General features: G+C 40.1%; 1 protein-coding gene across 2 annotated transcripts in view; it reads left to right on the forward strand.

The window, feature by feature from the left end:
* Positions 1-3,520: 3,520 nt before the first annotated feature.
* The window catches only part of LOC115150368 (sodium- and chloride-dependent GABA transporter 2-like), a 29,907-nt gene continuing 8,415 nt past the window's right edge, over positions 3,521-25,012 (forward strand). Inside the window, exons 1-7 of one of the 2 annotated variants that reach the window (XM_029693578.1) lie at positions 3,521-3,976; positions 6,534-6,668; positions 22,526-22,666; positions 23,480-23,570; positions 23,801-23,933; positions 24,175-24,309; positions 24,565-24,668. In XM_029693578.1, coding sequence (XP_029549438.1) covers positions 3,790-3,976; positions 6,534-6,668; positions 22,526-22,666; positions 23,480-23,570; positions 23,801-23,933; positions 24,175-24,309; positions 24,565-24,668 — 926 coding nt within the window. In that variant the 5' untranslated portion in view covers positions 3,521-3,789. The remainder of the gene's footprint in view (positions 3,977-6,533; positions 6,669-22,525; positions 22,667-23,479; positions 23,571-23,800; positions 23,934-24,174; positions 24,310-24,564; positions 24,669-25,012) is intronic. The other variant, XM_029693577.1, reaches the window with a different exon arrangement.

Consider the following 25,012-nt stretch of genomic DNA (forward strand, 5'->3'; position numbering starts at 1 on the left):
TACAATACAACCTTGTCCCCCCAAGCGTTAGGAAGCAGGGACTTAGCAACACAGTTGCTTCAATCACTTTAGTCTGGCAGGCTTCAAGTACCCTGTGGGTCTAGTAAACATTATCTAAGAATTTCCAAGAACCATCATAAGATGACATTAATGGAATGAGAGTCATATGACACTGTGGGAAAATAGTCTTTATGTATTTTCTCTGATGTCTAAGTTTCATAATGCTGTCTCATCTTGCTGTCGCCAGGATTTAATACCCAGATTGCATCCCAAATGGCACCTATTCACTATATCGTGCACTACTTTTGACCAGAGCCATCTGTGCCCTGGTCAAAAGTAGTGCACTAAATAGGAAATAGAGTGCTGTTAAGGACGTAACCCCAGTTACTTTGATGCAACATAAGCCACTGGCTGCATAGTAGGGGTCCACGGTCCAGCCAGTCATCTTGTGACACAGCCCTAAAAATGACTTGGTCAAAATGATTTGTGTTACTTAATTTATAATGCTATATGGGTCACTTTTGACAACTATATTTTTTTGTATTATTTTATTTACAATCGAATGTACATTTGAAATTGATGCCAAATTGAAATGTATCAGATGATCAATTATGGTCTAGTTTTTACTTTATAAAACTTCTTTGTCATGTTTGTGTGTGTGAGTATATATATGTGCATGTGTGTGCGTGTGTTCAACATGTCATATAGTATGAAAATGCATAGCATAGCCCACCTTCCTCAAGTGTAAAGACTCAAGCATTCTGTAAATTGAAATTCAAGGTGGAGGAAAACATGTTTACTCCATCCTGGCTTTACATGCTGTACATACATGCCAGTATTTCAACACATTGATGCAATTACTACTACCATTCATTACTACCATTCATTGACTCCATCCACCAACCAACCAACACTTGCCCATTGCAGTGCCCTTGATTTACCTCAACACTTCAAGGTTTTGTATAATAAACCTACAGCACTTAATTTATGAAATCGGTATCTCTTTATTTGGATACTCCCCTATAGATGGTCTACAGATTCTTAAGCTATCAACAAACTATTAACTGCAACTATTAACTGCATCTGCAAGTTGTTTGATACAACAACTGGCTGGGTTACAGTTTGGGTTAGAGTAAGATTAGGGTAAGAGTTAAGGTTAGGGTTGCATTTAGGATAAGAGTTGACAAGAGTTAAGGTTAGGATTGCATTTAGGATAAGGGTTAGGGTAAGTGGATAGTTGGAAATCTTGTTGACAGTTAGTTGAACATCTAATTAACATCTACAAACCATCTATTTGGGACTATCAAAGTAAAGTGTTACCATTTAGTCTACAGTATATGGTATAACCCTGGTATAACCCTGCTGCCGTTCAAGGTCTTATTAAACAAGGAAAACAGCTCTCTTCAATCACACTGGTCACATGACATGATTCATTCAGATATTTAGGAAGCCAGACATGAGGCAGGAAACAGTTGATGAATAAGTACTTCTATTTACAAACAGGCACAAGTCATCTAGCTGGAATGTGTGAATTCTTAGGCATTTCTGCTGAGGCTGTATATAAAGTATGTAGAAGGCTCTCTTTCCAAGAAAACAAAAAAACGTAAGCCGTGTTCATGTTAGCATAAGGTTTTCAGAACTGGGTTCTGATCATTATTTTACCTTGTTTTGAGGAGATGACCCCCCCCAAAAAACATACTTATGGATTCACCTGCTGCTCATGATCATGTCATCTCCATCTTTTCATTCAGATTTCATGTATCATTATCATAATAATCATCGTAAGCATTATCACCACCATTATCATCATCATCATCATCATCATCATCATCATCATCACAATGAAGCTTACTCAACCACTGAATAATTCAACAAATTCTAAACTTTCCGTAGTCTAGCCTGTCAAGTTCCTTTTGCCGCAGTTAACTTGTTGACCTGTTTGAAAGAACTCATGTACACTAAATTGAAAAGGAGGACAAGTACTTTTATTGACTGGTTCCTCATTCACTCTCTTCAGGCTCATTAGTTACTAATGGGGCCCTAGCGGAGGCTCCCTTGTGCCGAGGTTAAAGGTGCAGCTAGGACTTATTGCTCCGAGAGTCAAACGTCTGTGATCAGGACCCACACTTGACCCTTCAGCACATCATTAATACTGTACACACCCAAAGAACATGAGACAAACACGACACATGAGACAGACAGCACACGAAACAGGCACAGCACATGAGACACACAATAAAGAGACCCTGGTTCAACCAGACTTTGGTTCAAATACATGTGTACTTGAGTATCTAGTATTTAAAATACTTTTTCTGTGTATTTGAGTATTTTCACATACACAGCCCAAAACAACTACTTTTATTTGAGTATTTATATGGTTATTTGTAAAAAATAAAATAAAAAAAAGAATAGTCTGCCAAATTGTATTTGACAGTATATTCAAATACTTATTTCAAATACTATTTTCTACCCATCTCAACCCCTCCTTCCAATGTTTTTTTCATGTACATACTGTAAAAGAGTATCAATGTATTTCTGAGAATACTATACTCTATGTAATACAAGGAATCCAAAGGCTCCTGGTTAAGGCTCATTTAAGCCTGGTGCCCTAACTCCTGTCTGTACCTTAGGTGGTCTCAATATCCAGCCTGCTACTCACAGAGCTGAGGTCAGCTGCCGTTTCACAGCCCACCCCTACATACATACCAATGGTATTTCAGGCTGGCCTCCCCATGGTGCTGGTATCTGGAACCTCAAGATGTAGGCCCTTGATGAACTCAAACCCAAGAAGGCATTGGCATGATAATGGACTTGAGGCCCAACCAAGGTCAGGACTTCAGGAATTATGTGTTTTCAGTTTTCAGTTCCATGTTTTCCCATCACTAGGACTGACCTACAGAAGTGGACTTAGCTCTATGTTTCGCTAGTTTCTAATGTAATTGGCCCCAGCTCCCCAGGGGGCCCCCACTGACTGATTCTGAACGCAAATGTGATGATTAAACAGCTTTATAGGGCATACACATTGCACAATTGCCTGAAATGAAATACATATGAAATTGGGGGGAAATGTCCCTTTTGAGGATAGAGGGACCTTATACAAAGAACTAATTATGTCTGCATGTGCATAAATATAGAACACATAGTCTTTGTGATGTCTACACGGGACTTTGTGATGTCTGCAGAGCACAGGACTTTGTACAGTAGTAGGATAAGCCCAATGCCTTGTTATTATAGTCTGGTTGTCCAAGGCTAAGATATAGGCACCCTCTTCTGAATGTACACCAGACCAGAATCTGTTAAAATGATTCCTTCTATACAGAGTGATCAAAGACACTAACTGTAATACAAATGATCAGTATTATCTGTAATTCCTTTAATGTCACTGAGAGTTGTAAACCGTATAAATTAGGAAATGAACCTGTTTCAACAAGAACTGAAAGTCAGTTATCCTATATAGGAATTGTACAATGTGTTATTCTGTGTAGCTCTGTTGAAACATCAGTCTCTCCCATCCCAGCTGAGAGGATCACAGTCCTGCAGACATTATTTTGGATATTAAAAGTGCAGCTCTCATTCAAATATCTGGATCCCGTGCTAGCTAATGAATGACTTGTCAGCCCTCATGTCTTTGCGTCCCCCTTCAGGCAGAAGCAGCTGGAATCTTGACAGTGCTGTTATCCATAAAAGCTCCAGCAGCAGCAGACAATTGCACCAACCACTGACCTCCAGGCAGGAACTCAACAGACTCGACCAGCAGTATTCACCTCTCTCTCTCTCACTCACTGCAGGATGGCAGGTCCTCTCTTGGCAGGCAGGCATGAGACTCTCCCCGGGCCGATGCAGGATGCCCAACAGAGGGTCAATGAGCGAGGCCAGTGGGAGAACAAATTTGAGTTTATTCTAACTGTGGCTGGTGCTATTGTTGGACTTGGAAATATATGGAGATTTCCCTATCTTTGTTACAAGAACGGTGGGGGTGAGTCAACAAAGTCCTATTTTTGTCTTTTGGTTAAATACAGAGAGCTCCAAAAGTATTGGGACAATGCTTTGGCTCTGTACTCCAGCACTTTGGATTTGAAATGATACAATGACAATGTTAAAGTGCAAACTGTCAGCTTTAATTTGAGAGTATTTTCATTCATATTGGGTGAACCGTTTAGAAATTATAGCACTTTCTGTTCATAGTCCCACCATTTTAGGGGACCAAAAGTTACTTAAATGTGTATTAAAGTAGTCAAAAGTTTAGTATTTGGTCCCATATTCCTAGCACTCAATGATTACGTCAAGCTTGTGACTCTACAAACTTATTGGATGCATTTGCTGTTTGTTTTGGTTTTGTTTCAGACTATTGTGCCCAATAGAAATTCATGGTAAATCATGTATTTGTATTATTTTGGAGTCATTTTTATTGTAAATAAGAATAGAACATGTTTCTAAACACTTCTATATTAATGTGGATGCTACCATGATTACGGATAATACTGAATGGATCGTGAATAATGATGAATGAGAAAGTTACTGACACTCAAATAGCATGCCCCCCCCCCAAAAAAGTGCTAACCTCCCTTGTTATTGTAATGGTGAGAGGTTAGCATGTCTTGTGTATGATATTTGTGCATATGTAACTTTCTCACTCATCATTATTCATGATTAATTCAGGATCATCCGTAATCATGGTAGCATCCATATTAATGTAGAAGTGTTTAGTGTTTAGGGGGTTAGGTCCCTTTAAAAATGTTCTTTAGAACTTCCAAAATGTTCTTTAGAACTTCCAAAATACTTCTCATAGTTATGGGTCAGTAATAAAAATAATAAGTAATAATATCAAATAGGTACAGTCTGTGAGGTATGTGGCTGTTGAGCTAATGTCTCATAACAGCTATTCTTACATTGAGCCAGTTGGCTAGCTCGAGAGTTGGTTCTGGCTCGCGAGAATACTGTTATTAAGGTCACCAGCTCTGTCTTAATTTTTGATTTCCATGACTAATTTCCTGCTAAATTTCTTGCCGTTTTGTACCTAAACACCATTCAGTGTCACATCAGAGAACATGACATTAACCAAAAAATAGATTTGATCTTATTCAATATTGTTGACTTATTTGCATCTTGCATATATTTTGTGTATATTATTACAGTTTAAAACAGGAAGACCTGCTCTTTGCATGACAGACTGACAAGGTGAATCCAGGTGAAAGCTATGATTCTATCAATCAGTGTAAATGAGGGAGAGGAGAGAGGTTAAATAAGGATTTTAAGCCTTGAGACAATTGAGACATGGATTGTGTATGTGTGCCATTCAGTGAATGAGCAAGACAAACAATTTAAGTGCCTTTGAACGGGGTATGGTTGTAGGTGGCAGGCACACCGGGTTGAGTGTGTCAGGAACTGCAACGAAGCTGGGTTTTTTACACTCAACAGTTTCCCGTGTGTATCAAGAATGGTCCACCACCCAAAGGACATCCAGCCAACTTATCACATCTGTGGGAATCATTGGAGTCAACATGGGCCAGCATCTCTGTGGAATGCTTTCGACACATTGTGTAGTCGATACCCCAACGAATTGATGCTGTTCTGAGGGCAAAAGGGGGGTGCAACTCAATATTAGGAAGGTGTTCCTAATGTTTTGTACACTCAGTGTATACTACATTCTTAACTTGTATGTGATTCTACAATAGATACTAGAAAATATAATGTTGTATAACACACTTTCCACTCCTAGTAATATTACATTGAAGTTTCCAAATTTGTTCTCTTTTAATAAAAAGTTTGGTTGTGAGAGCATATGATGAAATTATCCTATTATTTTATCCAAGTCTCTCTGTCTTGTTTACAAATGCATGGTTGATTTGCTGACTGGTCAGATGTGAGATCAGGCAAAAAGAGGAAAGAGAAGGGTTGGTTTGTTGTTTAGCATAAAGCTCCTGACACAAAGAAACAAAGCTGCATCCAAATACTGTAGTTGAACCCCCTGAAAACTCATACCGTCTGACCCCATGGTCATTGTGCTGGTTTCGCATTCCCATTCCTTTTAGATAAATACGTATACATTAATTCACCTTGCATGGTAACAATTTAAAAGAGGATTTTTGGGGGGGATTTTCCACACTGCACTTAGAGGGGTGTGTTTGGTTTGCACAGTAGTGTGTCTCTCAGATGTAGGGAGATAGTTGACACTAGATTTAGATATCGGTGATGTGACGCATTCAGTATTGATGGAGGTTGAACACGGCTGAGAAGTCATCTGTCGCAGGCAACAGGAATTTGATTTCTAAAACTGGGTATATTGTGAGGGTGTGATCCATGAGACAAATTTCAATTTAAAGTGGCATGAAAAAAAAAATGGTTTGCTCAGATGTATAATGATGAAATATACAAAGACTTATGCATACTGTCAGTGTCAACTTAATCTCAGCACCCAGAACCAAATCAGCTGTCACAAGATATTGTCAACTGAAGGTTAAAGTTTGAACATAGATTAACATCAAGCATTGTATATGGAGTCCTAATATGTGTGACTCCTTCCTGTACTGTAGGTGCGTTCTTCATCCCGTACATCCTGTACCTGGTGACCTGTGGCATCCCTCTGTTCATCCTGGAGACGGCTCTGGGACAGTACACCAGCCAGGGGGGCATCACCTGCTGGAGGAAGATCTGCCCGCTGTTTGAGGGTGAGTATTGCTGTACAGTTCTGTGCTCTTAAAAGTGATGTTTTCAAATGCCTTTGCTGCAGCCCAAGTAGGCTACATTGTTTTCATTGTGACAAATTCTCTCGTAGGATGAGCCTGAGCCTTTATTATGTGCTTTCCGCATTTCATAATGTAGATGTCTTGCATGGTCTTGCTACAGCACAGTAAAGTTGAAAGATTATGGTACATCATTATGTAAAGTAGAAACCATAATGAAGTAAACAAAATAAACCACTTTGCAATGAATAGTAGAGTGAGACTTAGAGTAGAATGAGTAGGTGTGGTTCCTAATTCGTGCTGAGACATGAAACAAATAATTGCTTTGTGATCTTCATTCATGAAGATTTTTGTGCAGTTACATATGGCCCTCATTTATTACTGTTCAAAAGTTTTAGAACGCCTACTCATTCAAGGGTTTTTCTTTATTTTGACTATTTTCTACATTGTAGAATAATAGTGAAGACATCAAAACTGTGAAATAACACATATGGAATCATGAAGTAACCAAAAAATTGTGAATCAAATTAAATTATGTTATAAATGTGAGATTCCTCAAATAGCCACCTGTTGCCTTGATGACAGCTTTGCACACTCTTGGCATTCTCTCAACCAGCTTCACCTGAAATGCTTTTCCAACAGTCTTGAAGGAGTTACCCCATATGCTGAGCACTTGTTGACTGCTTTTCCTTCACTCTGCGGTCCGACTCATCCCAAACCATCTCAATTTGGTTGAGGTAGGGGGATTGCGGTGGCCAGGTGATCTGATGCAGCACTCCATCACTCTCCTTCTTGGTAAAATAGCCCTTACACAGCCTGGAGGTGTGTTGGGTCATTGTCCTGTTGAAAAACAAATGATAGTCCCACTGAGCCCAAACCAGATGGGATAGGGTAACGCTGCAGAATACTGTGGTAGCCACGCTGGTTAAGTGTGCCTTGAATTCTAAATAAATCACAGACAGTGTCACCAGCAAAGCACCCCCACACCATAACACCTCCTCCTCCATGCTTTACCGAGGGAAATACACATGCGGAGATCATCCGTTCACGCACACCGTGTCTCACAAAGACACAGCAGTTGGAACCAAAAATCTCCAATTTGGACTCAAGACCAAAGGACACATTTCCACCAGTCTAATATTCATTCCTCGTGTTTCTTGGCCCAAGCAAGTCTCTTCTTCTTATTGGTGTCCTTTAGTAGTGGTTTCTTTGCAGCAAATTGACCATGAAGGCCTGATTCACACAGTCTCCTCTGAACAGTTGATGTTGAGATGTGTCTGTTACTTGAACTCTGTGAAGCATTTATTTGGGCTGCAATTTTTGAGGCTGGTAACTCTAATGAACTTATCCTCTGCAGCAGAGGTACCTCTGGGTCTTCCATTACTGTGGTGGTCCTCATGAGAGCCAGTTTCATCATAGCGCTTGATGGTTTTTGCGACTGTACTTGAAGAAACGTTCAAAAGTTCTTGAAATTATTCGTATTGACTGATGTCTTAAAGTAAAATAAATGATGGACTGTCATTTCTCTTTGGTTATTTGAGTTGTTTTTGCCATAATATGGACTTGGCTTTTACCAAATAGGGCTATCTTCTGTATACCCCCTACCTTGTCACAACACAACTGATTGGCTCAAACGCATTAAGAAGGAAAGAAATGTTGAAAGAATACCAAGAGTGCACAAAGCTGTCATCAAGGCAAAGGGTGGCTATTTGAAGAATCTCAAATATAAAAAATATTTTGATTTGTTTAACACTTTTTTGGTTACTACATGATTCCATTTGTGCTATTTCATAGTTTTCATGTCTTCACTATTATTAGACAATGTAGAAAATAGTAAAAAATAAAGAAAAACCCTTGAATGAGTATGTGTTCTAAAACCTTTGACCAGTAGTGTATATCCAACTAATAATACAATAGCGTCCCTTCTGAAGACCGTGTCTGAATTAAATGTTCACTTTTTTAAATTAATAATAATATATGCCATTTAGCTGATCCTTTTAGCTAAAGTGTCTAACTGCACAGAGATAGCATACATCCCACATTAATTGATGTCATGATCGGACAGCTGAAGCAAGCACACACACACACAAATAAAAAATGTGTTCAAAAATGCAAATCAGACAGACAGTCTTCGGAAGGGCTACTTGAAACATAAATTGATTTGGATCTTAGACATACAGTATTTTCAGAATGAATGTGGCCCTGTGGTAACCTTAATCTGACTAAATCTATCATGGAAGCCAAAAGGCCGGCAGATGGCGATATTGAGTCGTGTCATTTTACCGTCCAAATGCATTGTATTCAGCCGGCAATAGTTTTGGACCAGTTTATACCTAAAACATTCTCCATTCAGGCTGCATAAGCTGCATTTTCCTCCTTAAATATATTTAATTGTGAGAAAATTAGAGAAAAAAATGGGAAAATATGCTTACTTTCATTATGAAAAATCATTTTCCACCACCAGTGACTAAATGCTAATCCAAGATGTTGTGTATTGCGTTCAGCCAATCAGGCTGCATCAGTCCGTTTTCTCACCCCTAACCTAACACAGCGCTGTATTAAATCAAATAAACTTTTATTGGTACATACACATATTTAGTAGATGTTATTGCGGGTGTAGTGAAATGATTGTGTTCCTAGCTCCAACAGTGCAGTAATATCTAATAATTCACAATAATACACACAAATCTAAGGTAAAAGAATGGAGTTAAGCAATATATAAATATTAGGACGAGCAATGTTGGAGAGGCATTGACTAAAATACAGTACAATAGAATACAGTATATACATATGAAATGAGTAAAGCAGTACATAAACACTATTAAATTGACTAATGTTCCATTATTAAAGTGACCAGTGATTCCATGTCTATGTACATAGGGCAGCAGCCTCTAAGGTGCAGGGTTGAGTAACCGGGTGGTAGCCGGCTAGTGATGGCTATTTAACAATCTGATGGCCTTGAGATAGAAGCTGTTTTTCAGTTTCTCGGTCCCAGTTTTTTTGCACCTGTACTGACCTCGCCTTCTGGATAGTAGCAGGGTGAACAGGCAGTGGCTCGAGTGGTTGATATCCTTGATGATCTTTTTGGCCTTCTTGTGACATCGGGTGCTGTAGGTGTCCTGGAGGGCAGGCATTGGGCAGACTGCACCACCCTCTGGAGAGCCCTGCGGTTGCGGGCAGTGCAGTTTCCTTACCAGGCAGTGATACAGCCTGACAGGATGCTCTCAATTGTGCATCTGTAAAAGTTTGTGAGTGTCTTAGGGGCCAAGACAAATTTCTTCAAACTCCTGAGGTTGAAGAGATTCTGTTGCGCCTCCTTCACCACACTGTCTGTGTGGGTGGACCATTTCAGATCATTGGTGATGTATACGCCGAGGAACTTGAAGCTTTTCACCTCTACTGCAGTCCCGTCGATGTGGATAGGGGTGTGCTCTCTCTGCTGTTTCCTGAAGTCCACGATCAGCTCCTTCATTTTGTTGACGTTGAGAGAGAGGTTATTCCCCTGGCACCAGATGTAGTGGGCCTACCTGTGGTGACAGGTCTGGTCTTCCAATGTTTGCCCTGAGAGTCCTACCAGAGATGATTTTGGACTGGTAGGAGTGAGAATTTTGGAAAGAGTGGATTCCTGCTTTTTGGCCAACCCATACGTTGTGCTAAGCTGGGTAAAGGACAAACTGGGTATGGTTACATCTGTTTTGAGAAGTGGAATTGTTTCGATTTTTTGTGTAACTGCCTCCCAGAGGAAGCGGGTGCATCGAATCATGTGGATCAAATGAAAAGGAATATTCCTATTGCTTGTGATGCTCTACGTTTGGTGAGACTGAGAATATCCTGTCTGTCTTGTTGAGCTTTGATACAGAGTTTCTACCTGATAAAGTCAGGTTTGGGTATATTTGCTATTATGTGAGGGCTTATGTTCCGAACCCGCTTCGGTGCTGTAGGTGCAAAGGATTCGGACATGTTGCAGCAGTGTGTAGATGTCACGCTCTGAATCTTCAAATTCCCTGTCATAAAGGAGCCAAGGCGCAGCGTGCTGGTAATTCCACATCTTTATTGAGGGAAACCGAAACCAAAACAATAAACAGGTACGCAGCAAGAAACGTAACGCACTGTGCCGTACACACACAGAAATAACAATAACCCACAAACACAGGTGGGGAACAGGCTGCCTAAGTATGATTCCTAATCAGAGACAACGATAGACAGCTGCCTCTGATTAGGAACCATACTCGGCCCAACAAAGAAATACAAAAACAACATAGACATACAACACATAGAATGCCCACCCCATGTCACACCCTGACCTAACCAAACAGAGAAACTCTCTCAGGTCAGGGCGTGACAGTAGAAGGGAGATCCTAAGACGTGAGAAATGTGCAGGAGGGCATAGTCAGAGATAGCGTACAGTTGGGATAGAGAAAGCACTGTGTGTCAACTGTGGTGGTGCCTATGCAGCTGGGTATCCAAATAACCTTGTGAGAGAGAGACAGGTTGAGATTTCCAGAGTGGATGCAAAAAGTTTCCTATGCTGAGGCAGTGAAGAAAGGCGAGGAAGGCCCCCAGTGAGTAGGCCTTAAGAAAGAGAGCCAGAGAGGATGAGTTTTACTTAGGTTGGATTTCATGCATTTATAGCCATGGTGATCAACTGCACTGCACTGATGAAGCAGAAATCACAGAAGATAGATGTAGTAGTTGCAGCAGCAGAGAAATATTTGGGAATGAGATATTTTAGTGCAGAAGATCTACAGGAAGTTGGGAGACAGGGTTCCATCCTCCCAAGCCGATGGCCTGGTGTAGGATGGTTTAGGGCCAAAGTAGTGGGATGGAGTGGTGGGTTTGGGGAGATAGTGTATAGGTGCACAGTTAGATGGTGGTACAATTTAAGTTTTTCCCATTACCCTTTTTTTGTGGTGAGCTGTGAAAGGCAGCAAGCAATACTCAACACAGCGTCTCTTCTGCCCGGAAGGCCACACCAAGAAGAAGAAACAAGGCTGCATAGGCTTATAGTACGGTTTGCCCATCTTGAGACGCTGTAGCCAGTATAAACTTCCTCAAAATAGTCAGAATTAATCTTTATACCACAGTTATACCTGGTTTCTGATTGGTTAGAAGGGCATTCTAGAATGGACTCTTGGGGATAGGTGGGACATTAGCGTTCCACCTGGCCAACAGCTGGTGAAATAGCAGAGCGCGAAATTCACAAGTGCAATACATCAAAATACAGTTTAAATTGTTGTTAATCCAGCCAAGGTGTCAGATTTCAAAAAGGCTTTACGGCGAAAGCAAACCATGCGATTATCTGAGGACAGCGTCCAGCACACAAATGCATAACAAATCATTTTCAACCAGGCAGTTGCAAGACAAAAGTCAGAAATAGCGATATAATATATGCCTTACCTTTGAAGATCTTCTGTTGGCACTCCAAAATGTCCCAGTTACATTACAAATGATCCTTTTGTTCGATAAATTCCTTCTTTATATCCATAAAAACTCAGTTTAGCTGGAGCGCTTCAGTCAATAATCCACTCGGTTTCCTTCCTTCAAAATGCATACAAATGAATCCCAAACGTTACCAATAAACTTATCCAAACAAGTCAATAAACATTTATAATCAATCCTTAGGTTCCCTAATACGCAAATAAACAATAAAATTTAAGACAGAGAATCGTTATTGTCTTTACCGGAGATAAACACAAAGAACGTGCTCTCTCGGCCATGAGCTTGGAAACACTACAGCCAAAATGGGAGTCACTAGAAAAACTACAACTTCTCCCTCATTTTTACAAAAACCAGCCTGAAACTCTTTATAAAGACTGTTGACATCTAGTGGAAGCCCTATTATAAAAGTGACAGGCATTGAAATCAGTGATATGCTGAATCTTTTTTATAATGTTTTGTTCTCTGGGTTTCGCCTGCCATTTCAGTTCTGTTACACTCACAGACATTATTTTAACAGTTTCAGAAACTTTAGAGTGTTTTCTATCCAAGTCTACCAATTATATGCATATCCTAGCTTCTGGGCCTGAGTAGCAGGCAGTTTACTTTGGGCACGCTTTTCATCCGGACGTCAAAATACCGCCACCTATCCCAAAGAAGTTGAATTGAAAATGCCCAAGAAGCCGGTGTTTGGAGGATATATTTAGTTGAGTGCTGGCAAACAGTGCCAATAAAGTGCCTTGCAAAAGTATTCATCCCCTTGGTGTTTTTCCTATTTTGTTGCATTAAAACCTGTAATTTATATGGATTTTTATTTGAATTTCATGTAATGGACATACACAAAATAGTCCAAATTGGTGGAGTGAAATGAAAAAAATAACATGTTTCAAAAATGTAAAAAAAATGTAAACGGTAAAGTGGTGTGTGGAAATATGTATTCACCCCCTTTGCTATGAAGCCCCTAAATAAGATCTGGTGCAACCATTTACCTTCAAAAGTCCCATAATTAGTTAAATAAAGTCAACCTGTGTGCAATCTAAGTGTCACATGATCTGTCATATGATGTCAGTATATATACACCTGTTCTGAAAGACCCCAGAGTCTGCAACACAGCTAAGCAAGGGACACCACCAAGCCAGCGGCACCATGAAGATCAAGGAGCTCGCCAAACAGGTCAGGGACAAAGTTGTGGAGAAGTACAGATCAAGGTTGGGTTTTAAAAAAATATCAGAAACTGAACATACCACGAAGCACCAATAACTCCATTATTCAAAAATGGAAAGAATATGGCACCACAACAAACCTGCCAAGAGAGGGCCGCCCACCAAAACTCACGGACAATGCAAGGAGGGCATTAATCAGAGAGGCAACAAAGAGACCAAAAATAACCCCGAAGAGGATGCAAAGCTCCACAGCGGAGATTGGAGTATCTGTCCATAGGACCACTTTAAGCCATACACTCCACAGAGCTGGGCTTTACAGAAGAGTGGCCAAAAAAAAAGCCATTAAAGAAAAAAAATAAGCAAACGTTTGGTGTTTGCCAAAAGGCATGTGGGAGACTCCCCAAACATATAGTAGAAGGTACTCTGGTCAGATGAGGCTAAAATGTAGCTTTTTGGCCATCAAGGAAAACGCTATGTCTGGCGCAAACCCAACACCTCTCACCACCCCGAGAATACCCATCATGCTGTGGGGATGTTTTTCATTGGCAGGGACTGGGAAACTGGTCAGAATTGAAGGATTGATGGATGGCGCTAAATACAGAGAAATTCTTGAGGGAAACCTGTTTCAGTCTTCCAGAGATTTGAGACTGGGACGGAGGTTCACCTTCCAGTAGGACAATTACCCTAAGCATACTGCTAAAGCAACACTCGAGTGGTTTAAGGGGAAACATATAAATGTCTTGGAATAGCCTAGTCAAAGCCCAGACCTCAATCCAATTGAGAATCTGTGGTATGACTTAAGATTGCTGTACACCAGCGGAACCAATCCAACTTGAAGGAGCTGGAGCAGTTTTGCCTTGAAGAATGGGCAAAAATCCCTGTGGCTAGATGTGCCAAGCTTATAGAGACATACCCCAAGAGACTTGCAGCTGTAATAGGGGTGAATAGTTATGCACGCTCAAGTTTTCTGTTTTTTTTGTCTAATTTCTTGTTTGTTTCACAATAAAAAATATTTTGCATCTTCAAAGTGGTAGGCATGTTGTGTAAATTAAATGAAACCCCTAAAAAATCTATTTTAATTCCAGGTTGTAAGGCAACAAAATAGGAAAACATTTTAGAAATTGCCTGGCTGGGCTGATGGGACAGTGAATTGCGCAGTCAGATGGAACAGAGTAAATAGGCATATTGACATCATAGATGATCATTAAATGACATCATTAAATGATAATGCCTGAGAAGCCGGTGTTTGGAGGATATATTGGCACGGGTGTCGTCGAGGGCCAGCAAACCGTGCCATTATATCCTTAAAACACCAGCTTCGAGGTCATTATCACTTTTATACAACGGGTTACCAACATATTCAAATAATGATTTACATATTTTCATTAAAAACATTATTTTGATGAATTTATTAATACGATTTCAACCTTCCACAAGATATAGTCCCGAATCAATTCTAGGGTTGCTGCCCAAGCCAATGTTTGGAGGATATATTGGCAAGGGTGTTGTTGCCAATACAGTGAGGGAAAATAGTATTTGATCCCCTGCTGATTTTGTATGTTTGCCCACTGACAAAGAAATGACCAGTCTATAATTTTAATGGTACGTTTATTTGAATAGTGAGAGACAGAATAACAACAAAAAAATCCAGAAAAACGCATGTCAAAAATGTTATAAATTGATTTGCATTATAATGATGGAAATAAGTATTTGACCCCTCTGCAAAACATGACTTAGTACTTGGTGGCAAAACCTTGTTAGCAATCACAGAGGTCAGACTTCCTTGTAGTTGGCCACCAGGTTTGCACACATCTCAGGAGGGATTTTGTTCCACTCCTCTTTGCAGATCTTCTCCAAGTCATTAAGGTTTCAAGGCTGACGTTTGGCAACTTGACCCTTCAGCTCCCTCCACAGATTTTCTATGGCATTAAGGTCTGGAGACTGGCTAGGCCACTCCAGGACCTTAATGTGGTTCTTCTTGAGCCACTCCTTTGTTGCCTTGGCCGTGTGTTTTGGGTCATTGTCATGCTGGAATACCCGTCCATGACCCATTTTCACTGCCCTGGCTGAGGAAAGGAGGTTCTCACCCAAGATTTGACGGTACATGGCCCCGTCCATCGTCCCTTTGATGCGGTGAAGTTGTCCTGACCCCTTAGCAGAAAAACACCCCCAAAGCATAATGTTTCCACCTCCATGTTTGACGGTGGGGATTGTGTTCTTGGTCATAGACAGCATTCCTCCTCCTCCAAACATGGCGAGTTGAGTTGATGCCAAAGAGCTCCATTTTGGCCTCATCTGACCACAACACTTTCACCCAGTTGTCCTCTGAATCATTCAGATGTTCATTGGCAAACTTCAGACGGGCATGTATATGTGCTTTCTTGAGCAGGGGGACCTTGCGGGCGCTGCGGGATTTCAGTCCTTCACGGCGTAGTGTATTACCAATTGTATTCTTGGTGACTATGGTCCCAGCTGCCTTGAGATCATTGACAAGATCCTCCCGTGTAGTTCTGGGCTGATTCCTCACCGTTCTCATGATCATTGCAACTCCACGAGGTGAGATCTTGCATGGAGCCCCAGGCCGATGGAGATTGACAGTTCTTTTGTGTTTCTTCCATTTGCGAATAATCGCACCAACTGTTGTCACCTTCTCACCAAGCTGCTTGGCGATGGTCTTGTAGCCATTCCAGCCTTGTGTAGGTCTACAATCTTGTCCCTGACATCCTTGGAGAGCTCTTTGGGGTTGGCCATGGTGGAAAGTTTGGAATCTGATTGATTGATTGCTTCTGTGGACAGGTGTCTTTTATACAGGTAACAAACTGAGATTAGGAGCACTCCCTTTAACTTCTTACATCTAGACGTGCCGCTAGCGGAACACCGCTCCAATATCCAATGATAGGGCATGGCGCGAAATACAAACTCCTCGAAAATCCGAAAACTTCCATTTTTCAAACATATGACTATTTTACACCATTTTAAAGACAAGACTTTCCTTTATCTAACCACACTGTCCGATTTCAAAAAGGCTTTACAACGAAAGCAAAACATTAGATTATGTCAGGAGAGTACCCAGCCAGAAATAATCAGACACCCATTTTTCAAGCTAGCATATAATGTCACAAAAAGCAAAACCACAGCTAAATGCAGCACTAACCTTTGATGATCTTTATCAGATGACACTCCTAGGACATTATGTTACACAATACATGCATGTTTTGTTCAATCAAGTTCATATTTATATCTAAAACCAGCTTTTTACATTAGCATGTGACGTTCAGAACTAGCATTCCCACCGAACACTTCCAGTGAATTTACTAAATTACTCACGATAAACGTTCACAAAAAACATAACAATTATTTTAAGAATTATAGATACAGAACTCCTTTATGCAATTTTAAAATAGCACATTTTGCAATATTCTGAGTAGATAGCCCGGCCATCATGGCTAGCTATTTTGACACCCACCAAGTTTGGTACTCACCAAACTCAGATTTACTATAAGAAAAATTGGATTACCTTTGCTGTTCTTTGTCAGAATGCACTCCCAGGACTTCTACTTCAACAACAAATGTTGGTTTGGTTCCAAATAATCCATAGTTATATCCAAATAGCGGCGTTTTGTTCGTGCGTTCAAGATACTATCCGAAGGGTAACGAAGGGTGACGCGCCGGCGCATATCGTGACAAAAAATTCAAAATATTCCATTACCGTACTTCGAAGCATGTCAAACGCTGTTTAACATTAATTTTTATGCAATTTGTCTCGTAAAATAGCGATAATATTCCGACCGGGAGATGTCGTTTTCGTTCAAAGACTGAAAATGTAAAATGGACTCTTCACGTGCACGCGCGCAACCGTCTCATTGTTCTCAGATCGACCACTATCCAAATGCGCTACTGTTTTTCAGCCAGAGACTGCAGAGTCATCATTCAACATTCTGGTGCCTTCTAAGACCCTATGGGAGCCTTAGAAAGTGTCACGTTACAGCAGAGATCCTCTGTTTTCAATAAAGAGGCTAAAGAAGGCCAAGAAATGGTCAGAGAGGGCACTTCCTGTATAGAATCTTCTCAGCTTTTGGCCTGCCATATGAGTCCTGTTATACTCACAGACATCATTCAAACAGTTTTAGAAACTTTAGGGCGTTTTCTATCCAAATCAAACAATTATATGCATACTCTAGATTCTGGGCAGGAGTAATAAACAGATTAAATCGGGTACGTTTTTTATCCGGCAGTGAAAATACTGCCCCCTATCCTAACAGGTTAAGAGTGTGCTCCTAATCTCTGCTCGTTACCTGTATAAAGACACCTGGGAGCCAGAAATCTTTCTGATTGAGAGAGGGTCAAATACTTATTTCCCTCATTAAAATGCAAATCATTTTATAACATTTTTGACATGCGTTTTTCTGGATTTTTTTGTTGTTATTCTGTCTCCCACTGTTCAAATAAACCTACCATTAAAATTATAGACTGATCATTTCTTTGTCAGTGGGCAAACGTACAAAATCAGCAGGGGATCAAATACTTTTTTCCCTCACTGTATATCCTCCAAACACTGACTTCAAGTGCATTATCACTTTTATACAACGGGTTACCAACATATTCAAATAATGATTTACATATTTTCATTAGGAACATCATTTTGATGAATTTGTTCTTTATTCTGTCGATTCGGTTGCTAGAGACGCAACCCAGTCATTCAATCTTTTTGTTCTGTATCTATAGACACGACCCAGTTGTTTGTTCTAAATGTTCCATTGCCATACTGCCTGGCAACGTTCTTATCCCTTGCTTGCTAGCTAGTCAACTACGGCTAATTTAGTCACGTCAAAAAGCCAGAATAATAGCAAAGTAGACGCATTTGGATTTGTCTAAGCTGTTTTCTAGTGACATTTACTTGGATACATCTATGAGCTAATGAGGCATGATTTTGCCTGGCATAGAAAATGTGCTCACTCGTCAGGACACTGTTGTTCAGAGGAGCTAGCCAACAACACAGCTAGCACAATCACTTCAAACTGAAGCTGGAAAGACTACAAACTAGCTGGACTTAATTTTGTTTTACCTTTTTTCAATTGACATTTCTTTGTATGTATCCATAAAAATTATGCCAGCTGATTCATAATTTCGACTGGCTGAGAAAAGCTGCCTGACCGTCTGTCTCATCTCGACTCCCGACACGTTCATTACCAGGGTTGGGTAGGTTACTTTCTAAATGTAATCCGTTACAGTTACTAGGTACCTGTCCAAAATTGTAATCAGTAACGTAACTTTTGGATTACCCCAACTCAGTAACGTAATCTGATTACATTCAGTTACTTTTAGATTACTTTCCCCTTAAGAGGCATTAGAAGAAGACAAACATGTATGTTACCAATTGAACGACATCTATTGCAGGATAAATCAATGTTAAATTTTAAATAGCTGGCCATATATGGATGTTCAATTTTACTTTATTGGTTGGTTATGTAGGCTTCTTCTAACCCATCACTTTCTACCTCATACAATAATATGATTAAATTATATCTTTACATTATTATATATAATTTACAAGTCAAAAAATGGTTGTAGCAACTATTGATTGACCCTTTAAGTCTATCAAATGTGTGCGAGTTTGAGCATGTGTCCATTAGGCCTATGGATGAAATTTTTTTATCTTCATGAATTAGCCCCACTTTTATTCCATAGGCTGGAATCCACATTATGTAGCTGTTGCAAGAGTGCATTTTTCACTGGCTATCCACTTGTTTAAAAAACAATGATTGATAGGCAGTTTTAACTTCTTGAATTCAACAATTTTTGGGTTCAAATACACATTTAGATTTGTGAACAGCCATCCACAACCCGTAAGGCACAAATAGCTAAATGAGAGAGCAGCAGTGTGATTCACATCAATGCGCTATGTAGATATCAATAATAAGTGATATCCATATTGCAGTAGACTTCACCACTGCTGTCATCCTTACTTCCAAGCGTTTACTCAAGTTGGATAATCTTTGGATGCCGACAGCAGTTGCAACATTGGAAGACATAGCTTGGACTGTAGCCTACAAAAGCCTATTTCTGCTCTTTTCCCGTGATCCATCAAACACATTTGGTGTGTCATCATAGTGGTCAGACTCACTCAGGTGGAACAAACAAATGTGTGCCTTTTTTCACTGCTGATTTGAATGTCATTGAGAAAACAGAGAAGTGTCATATTTTTTTGCGCAAACATCCTTTCTGGATTTAAAAGTAATCCTCCAAGTAATCGTTTAGTTTTTCAAAAGCATCTGTAATCTGATTACAATATTTTTGCTGGTAACGTAATGGATTACAGTTACCGTTTTTGTTGTTGTTGTAATCCCCTACATGTAACGGATTACATGTAAACCGTTACACCCCAAGCCTGTTCATTACTATGGCCTGGGACATCTGGAGATCGAATTTGAATATTGAAACAATGCTGCAAATGTTGGAGACAGACAGCAAGGCTTTTACAAATTTCTGCTTTTGAAAAAGAAATGTTAGTCTAAAAGGAATGTGCGATAATGTCTAGATGCTTTTTATGGTGGAGATCAAGTTTATAAATTGCCTGGGTGGGCTGATGAGACAGTGGATTGTGTAGTCAAATGGAACAGAGTAAAAAGGCATTTTAACATCATAGGTTTAGCTGGTGGTAACATGTATTTGTATTTATTATGGATCCGCATTAGCTGCTACCAAAGCAGCAGCTACTCTTCCTGGGGTCCAACAAAATTAAGGCAGTTTATACAATTTTTAAATATTACAATACATTCACAGATTTCACAACACACTGTGTGCCCTCAGGCCCCTACTCCACCACTGCCACATATCTACAGTACTAAATCCATGTGTATGTATAGTGGGTATGTTATTGTGTGTGTGTGTGTGTGTGTGTGTGTGTGTGTGTGTGTGTGTGTGTGTGTGTGTGTGTGTGTGTGTCCCCGCTGTTCCACAAGGTGTTTTTTAATCTGTTTTTTAAATCTAATTTTGCTGCTTGTGTTAGTTACTTGGTGCGGAATAGAGTTCCATGTCGTCATGGCTCTATGTAGTACTGTGTACCTCCCATAGTCTGTTCTGGACTTGAGGACTGTGAAGAGACCTCTTGTGGCATGTCTTGTGGGGTATGTATGGGTGTCCGAACTGTGTGCCAGTAGTTTAGACAGACACCTCGATGCATTCAACATGTCACTTCCTCTCATAAATAAAAGTATTGACCATGACAGTTTACAATCTATGGTTACTCCAAGCAGTTTAGTCATCTCAACTTGCTCAATTTCCACATTATTTATTACAAGATTTAGTTGAGGTTTGGGTTTAGTGAGTGTTTTGTTCCAAATGCAATGCTTTTAGTTTTAGAAATATTTAGGGAGAATTTATTCCTTGCCACCCACTCTGAAACTAACTGCAGCTCTTTGTTGAGTGTTGCAGTCATTTCAGTCGCTGTAGTAGCTGACGTGTATAGTGTTGAGCCATCCGCATACATAGACACTCTGCTTTACTCAAAGTCAATGGCATGTCGTTAGTAAAAATTTTAAAAAGCAAGGGGCCTAAACAGCTACCCTGGGGAATTCCTGATTCTAACTGGATTACATTTGAGAGGCTTCCATTAAATAGACACCGGCTGGAATGCGGTTTCAGGATTAGACCCACCCGTTGTATAAAGCCAGATAATTGGACAGTTGGAAAAGATATCGGACACCTTGCAATCAGTTACATGTAAGGGATTACAACAACAAAAAACGGTAACTGTAACTGCCTATACATGCAGACGGTACTTGCTACAAAGTTACAGAAAGCTAAACCAACAACCACACAAACCGAAATTGGATACATCGTAAACGCAGGTCCAATGAGGAAAAAACTTAGCTGGCATTGTTTTTGCCGAGACATTTTTTTATGGAGCATCTCAGATGCCATCTGATGACCTAACATGGTGAGTGATGAACATGCATTTCTCTGGTCCCCACTGCAGACATGATGCAAGTGGCGCTATTCTGTCAAATACTCCACATTTCTAGTTTGACCAGCTGTTTTCAGCAACTGATATTTGAATTCGCTTGTCATATTGGCAGGTTTGCTAGCAACAAAAACTATTTTGCTAGCTTCTAGCCTAGTGTTTGATATGCAATGCCATTTCGTCGTAATGTACAGTGTCGAGTGTCCTGAGGAGGAGGCAAACTTTTCTAGCAATGCCGAAAATTACCAGCTCATTCTGTTATTCTGGCTGCTAGGTGGCTAGTTAGCAGCAAGCAAGGGATAAGAACGTTGCTATCGTGCATGGTTAGTACAGATCATAAAGAACGAACGACTGGGTCGCATCTCTAGCAACCAAAAGATGAGAAACTATGAATTCGCTAATATAAATCAATGTCAACGGAAAAAAAAAATATTTCAACAGGTAAATGTGTGATTTCATATTGTTTTATTCAGCAATTGTGGTATAACCTTTACATAACGTAAAATGAATGACAGATTTTTTTAGTTTTCTACCTTAGTCACGCAATTTAACTAAGATGTTTGGTGCAGTATATCTCAAGTGAAAAAAATTAATACATTTTTTGTTTCTCGTTATACGACAACAAACACTTCATTGAATAATCTCTTCTGTTGACCAATCACCGACCAAGGGGCGTAGACTTCAGCTACCAAACTTTGGTTTGGTTTCCACTAGTTGCCACAATTTTTGGGGCGGCTATATCGTAAAAATTCGCCTTATGGTCTTAATTTAAGGTGAGGCATAAGGTTAGCAGTGTGGTTAAGGTTAGGTTTAAAATAACATTTTAAGAAGATAAATTGTAGAAATGGGCATGGTTTAGACTTTGTCTGTGGTAACCAGTGACGACGTTTTGGCTTGCCGCGAGAGAAAAAATGTGTGCACGAACTGACGAAAATGCCCTGGCTGAAGGCCGCGTTCAAGGGCAAGTCGGAACTAGGAAACTCGGAAATATCTGACTTGCTAACTGATTGATCTCGACACGCGTCCATAACCTGTTATGAAGTCCGAAATAAAGTTACGGAAATCGAAGCCTATGCTTTAGGTACTATCCGGTACATGAAAGATATGAACGTTTTGCCGGCTGCACCCAATGCATTTGGACAGTAAGGTAACAAGACTCAATTATGTGCCGGACAGGCCTTTGGGCTACTGTCATTGGGAATCAACTGCAGTGAAGGTAAATTGAAAAATCATGTTATTTTTTTATGAGAATGTTGCTATGTTTCGCTTGTCTTCATCAGGAATGGGCTATGCCGCCCAGGTGATCACTATATATGGATGTATGACCTACATAGTGATTCTGGTGTGGGCTTTCCTCTACCTGTTCTCATCCTTCACTGCTGACCTGCCATGGACTAACTGCAACAATGCTTGGAACACAGGTATATACAATATTGGTGACTTGAATATCTATATCTATTTAATAATTTCTTAAAATTAAAAACACACATGTAACAGGTCCCCAAATGGCAAAATCCCCTGACTTGGTGTCAGTTTTATCAAACAGTGTATTCAAGGCTGCTGGGTTGTGATAATCTTTATAGGAGCAACTACCTCTGTAGTCTATTTTTTTAATTTTTTTTATTTAACCTTTATTTAACTAGGCAAGTCAGTTAAGAACAAATTGTTATTTACAATGACGGCCTAGGAACAGTGAGTTAACTGCCTTGTTCAGGGGCAGAGAGACAGATTTTTACCTTGTCAGCTCGGGGATTCGATCTAGCAAATGGCCCAATACTCTAACCACTAGGCTACCTGCCGCCACAGTAGTGAAGCACAGAGTGCTGCTAACAAGTAACATCCATCACTGAAATTCAACGATTCTAATCAACAACAAAAAAATCGAACAGCTTGCAGGCATGGTAGTTCAGTGAGGGGAGATCATGAGCGATCAGTGTGTTCACGTGAACATCTGACAGTTTGCACAAATACTGAAGACAGTGAGAATAATGGGGGAGAGGAGCTGTCTGGTATCTTCTCCCCCCCCCCCCCCCCACACACACACATCAAAGTGTTTACCTTTTCATCGGACCTCTAAAGCATTTTCTCAGATTGAAAGAAATTACGTTTAACATTTTAAGGGTTCATATTGCTTTTGAGTCAATTACATTAAGAGGATATGTCTATTAGGTTGCATATCCACTTGAAGCTGTCAACTTTATAACCTGTTTCAACTAGACTTGAATGTATTTCAGATTTTTGTGTGACATTTGGCACCAAGAATGCCAGCACCAATTGGACTGTTCCACTCCTGAATGTGTCATCTTCCGTTGTGGAGTTTTGGCAGTAAGTCTATAATAAATGCTGTGTTTTTCCCCCACTGCATCGTTCGTGATTAGATTCTTGACTCCTCAAATTAGAAATGAGTCAGATACTATTGTCTTATTTCTTAAAAGGAACTATTGTAATTGTGAAATGATTCTTATAAGCATACAATAGACTACAATACATTTACATACACTATATTTTATTTTGGTGATCAAATGTATTGCTGTGTCAACTATTTCTCCTTACAGCCGGCGAGTGCTGAGAATGTCAGAAGGAATTGAGTCAATGGGAGGCATTAGATGGGAGCTGGCTCTGTATCTTCTGCTGTCCTGGGCCATCTGCTACTTCTGTATCTGGAAAGGAGTTAGGTCTACAGGGAAGGTGATATTCATTTCATATATTAGTCGGACAGTAGTTTCATAATTATGCATCATTCCAATCTCAGTCAATCTTGAATTCAGAGGTAACAAAACAAACATAAAATAAACAGAGGGACATCAATTTGATGTAGCTTTAAAAAAACTTGGTGCAATGATGGGCCCATAGTTGGTATGGTGATACCGGTATGCTTGGCTATATTGTGTTTTCTGTATTCTACTAATCCAGTACTACTACTTCATAGGCAGCCTACTTCACGGCCACCTTCCCCTATGTAATGCTAGCGGTGCTAGTTGTCCGAGGAGTGACCCTTCCAGGAGCTAAAGATGGCATATTCTACTACTTGTATCCCAATGTTACACGCCTAGCTGATCCACAGGTATTATCTGTAGTATGGGCAAGTTTCCCAGACACAGATTAAGACTAGTCCTGGACAAAAAAAAACAACACTTTTGAGTATTTCCATTGAACATCCTTACTCCAGGAGTATGCTTAATTGGTGTCCAGGAAACCAGCCCTCTAAGTCCTTGTTTAGTCTCGCATCTTACTGATATACATTTCGCTTGTGCGACTTAAACATGTTCAGTTTATGACTTCAGTTTAACTCTTCTTTGTCTGTTTGTTTGTCAATAAGGTTTGGATGGATGCAGGAACCCAGATATTCTATTCTTATGCCATATGCCTGGGCTACCTGACCTCTCTTGGAAGCTACAACAAATACAACAACAACTGCTACAAGTGAGGCTTCAACTAGTGTGTGGGTTTAATTAACAATTGGAGGTAATAGTTTGGCACATTGAAGATCTCACATAGTTTGCTTATTTAGCAGTACCAGGAGGATCTATGGTCACAAGATCTCTTCAGTCAGTCAGTCTGGAGACAGGAAAAAGCACATCTGGTTAGGTGAGGTGCAGGCTGGAGAAGTAGAAAGCATGGAAAAGAAAAACCACACACTCTCATGGCTCTGACGCATTCCTTTTTATCACTTAATAACATTTCAACAGCAAACTGCCTTCAGGGTTTCATCTAGCAAACAATGCAGGTCAAGATCTCTTCAGAGCATATAATAACAGTTTGCTTAT

The sequence above is a fragment of the Salmo trutta genome, chromosome 16, assembly GCF_901001165.1.
Source record: "Salmo trutta chromosome 16, fSalTru1.1, whole genome shotgun sequence".
Taxonomy (NCBI): Eukaryota; Metazoa; Chordata; class Actinopteri; order Salmoniformes; family Salmonidae; genus Salmo; species Salmo trutta.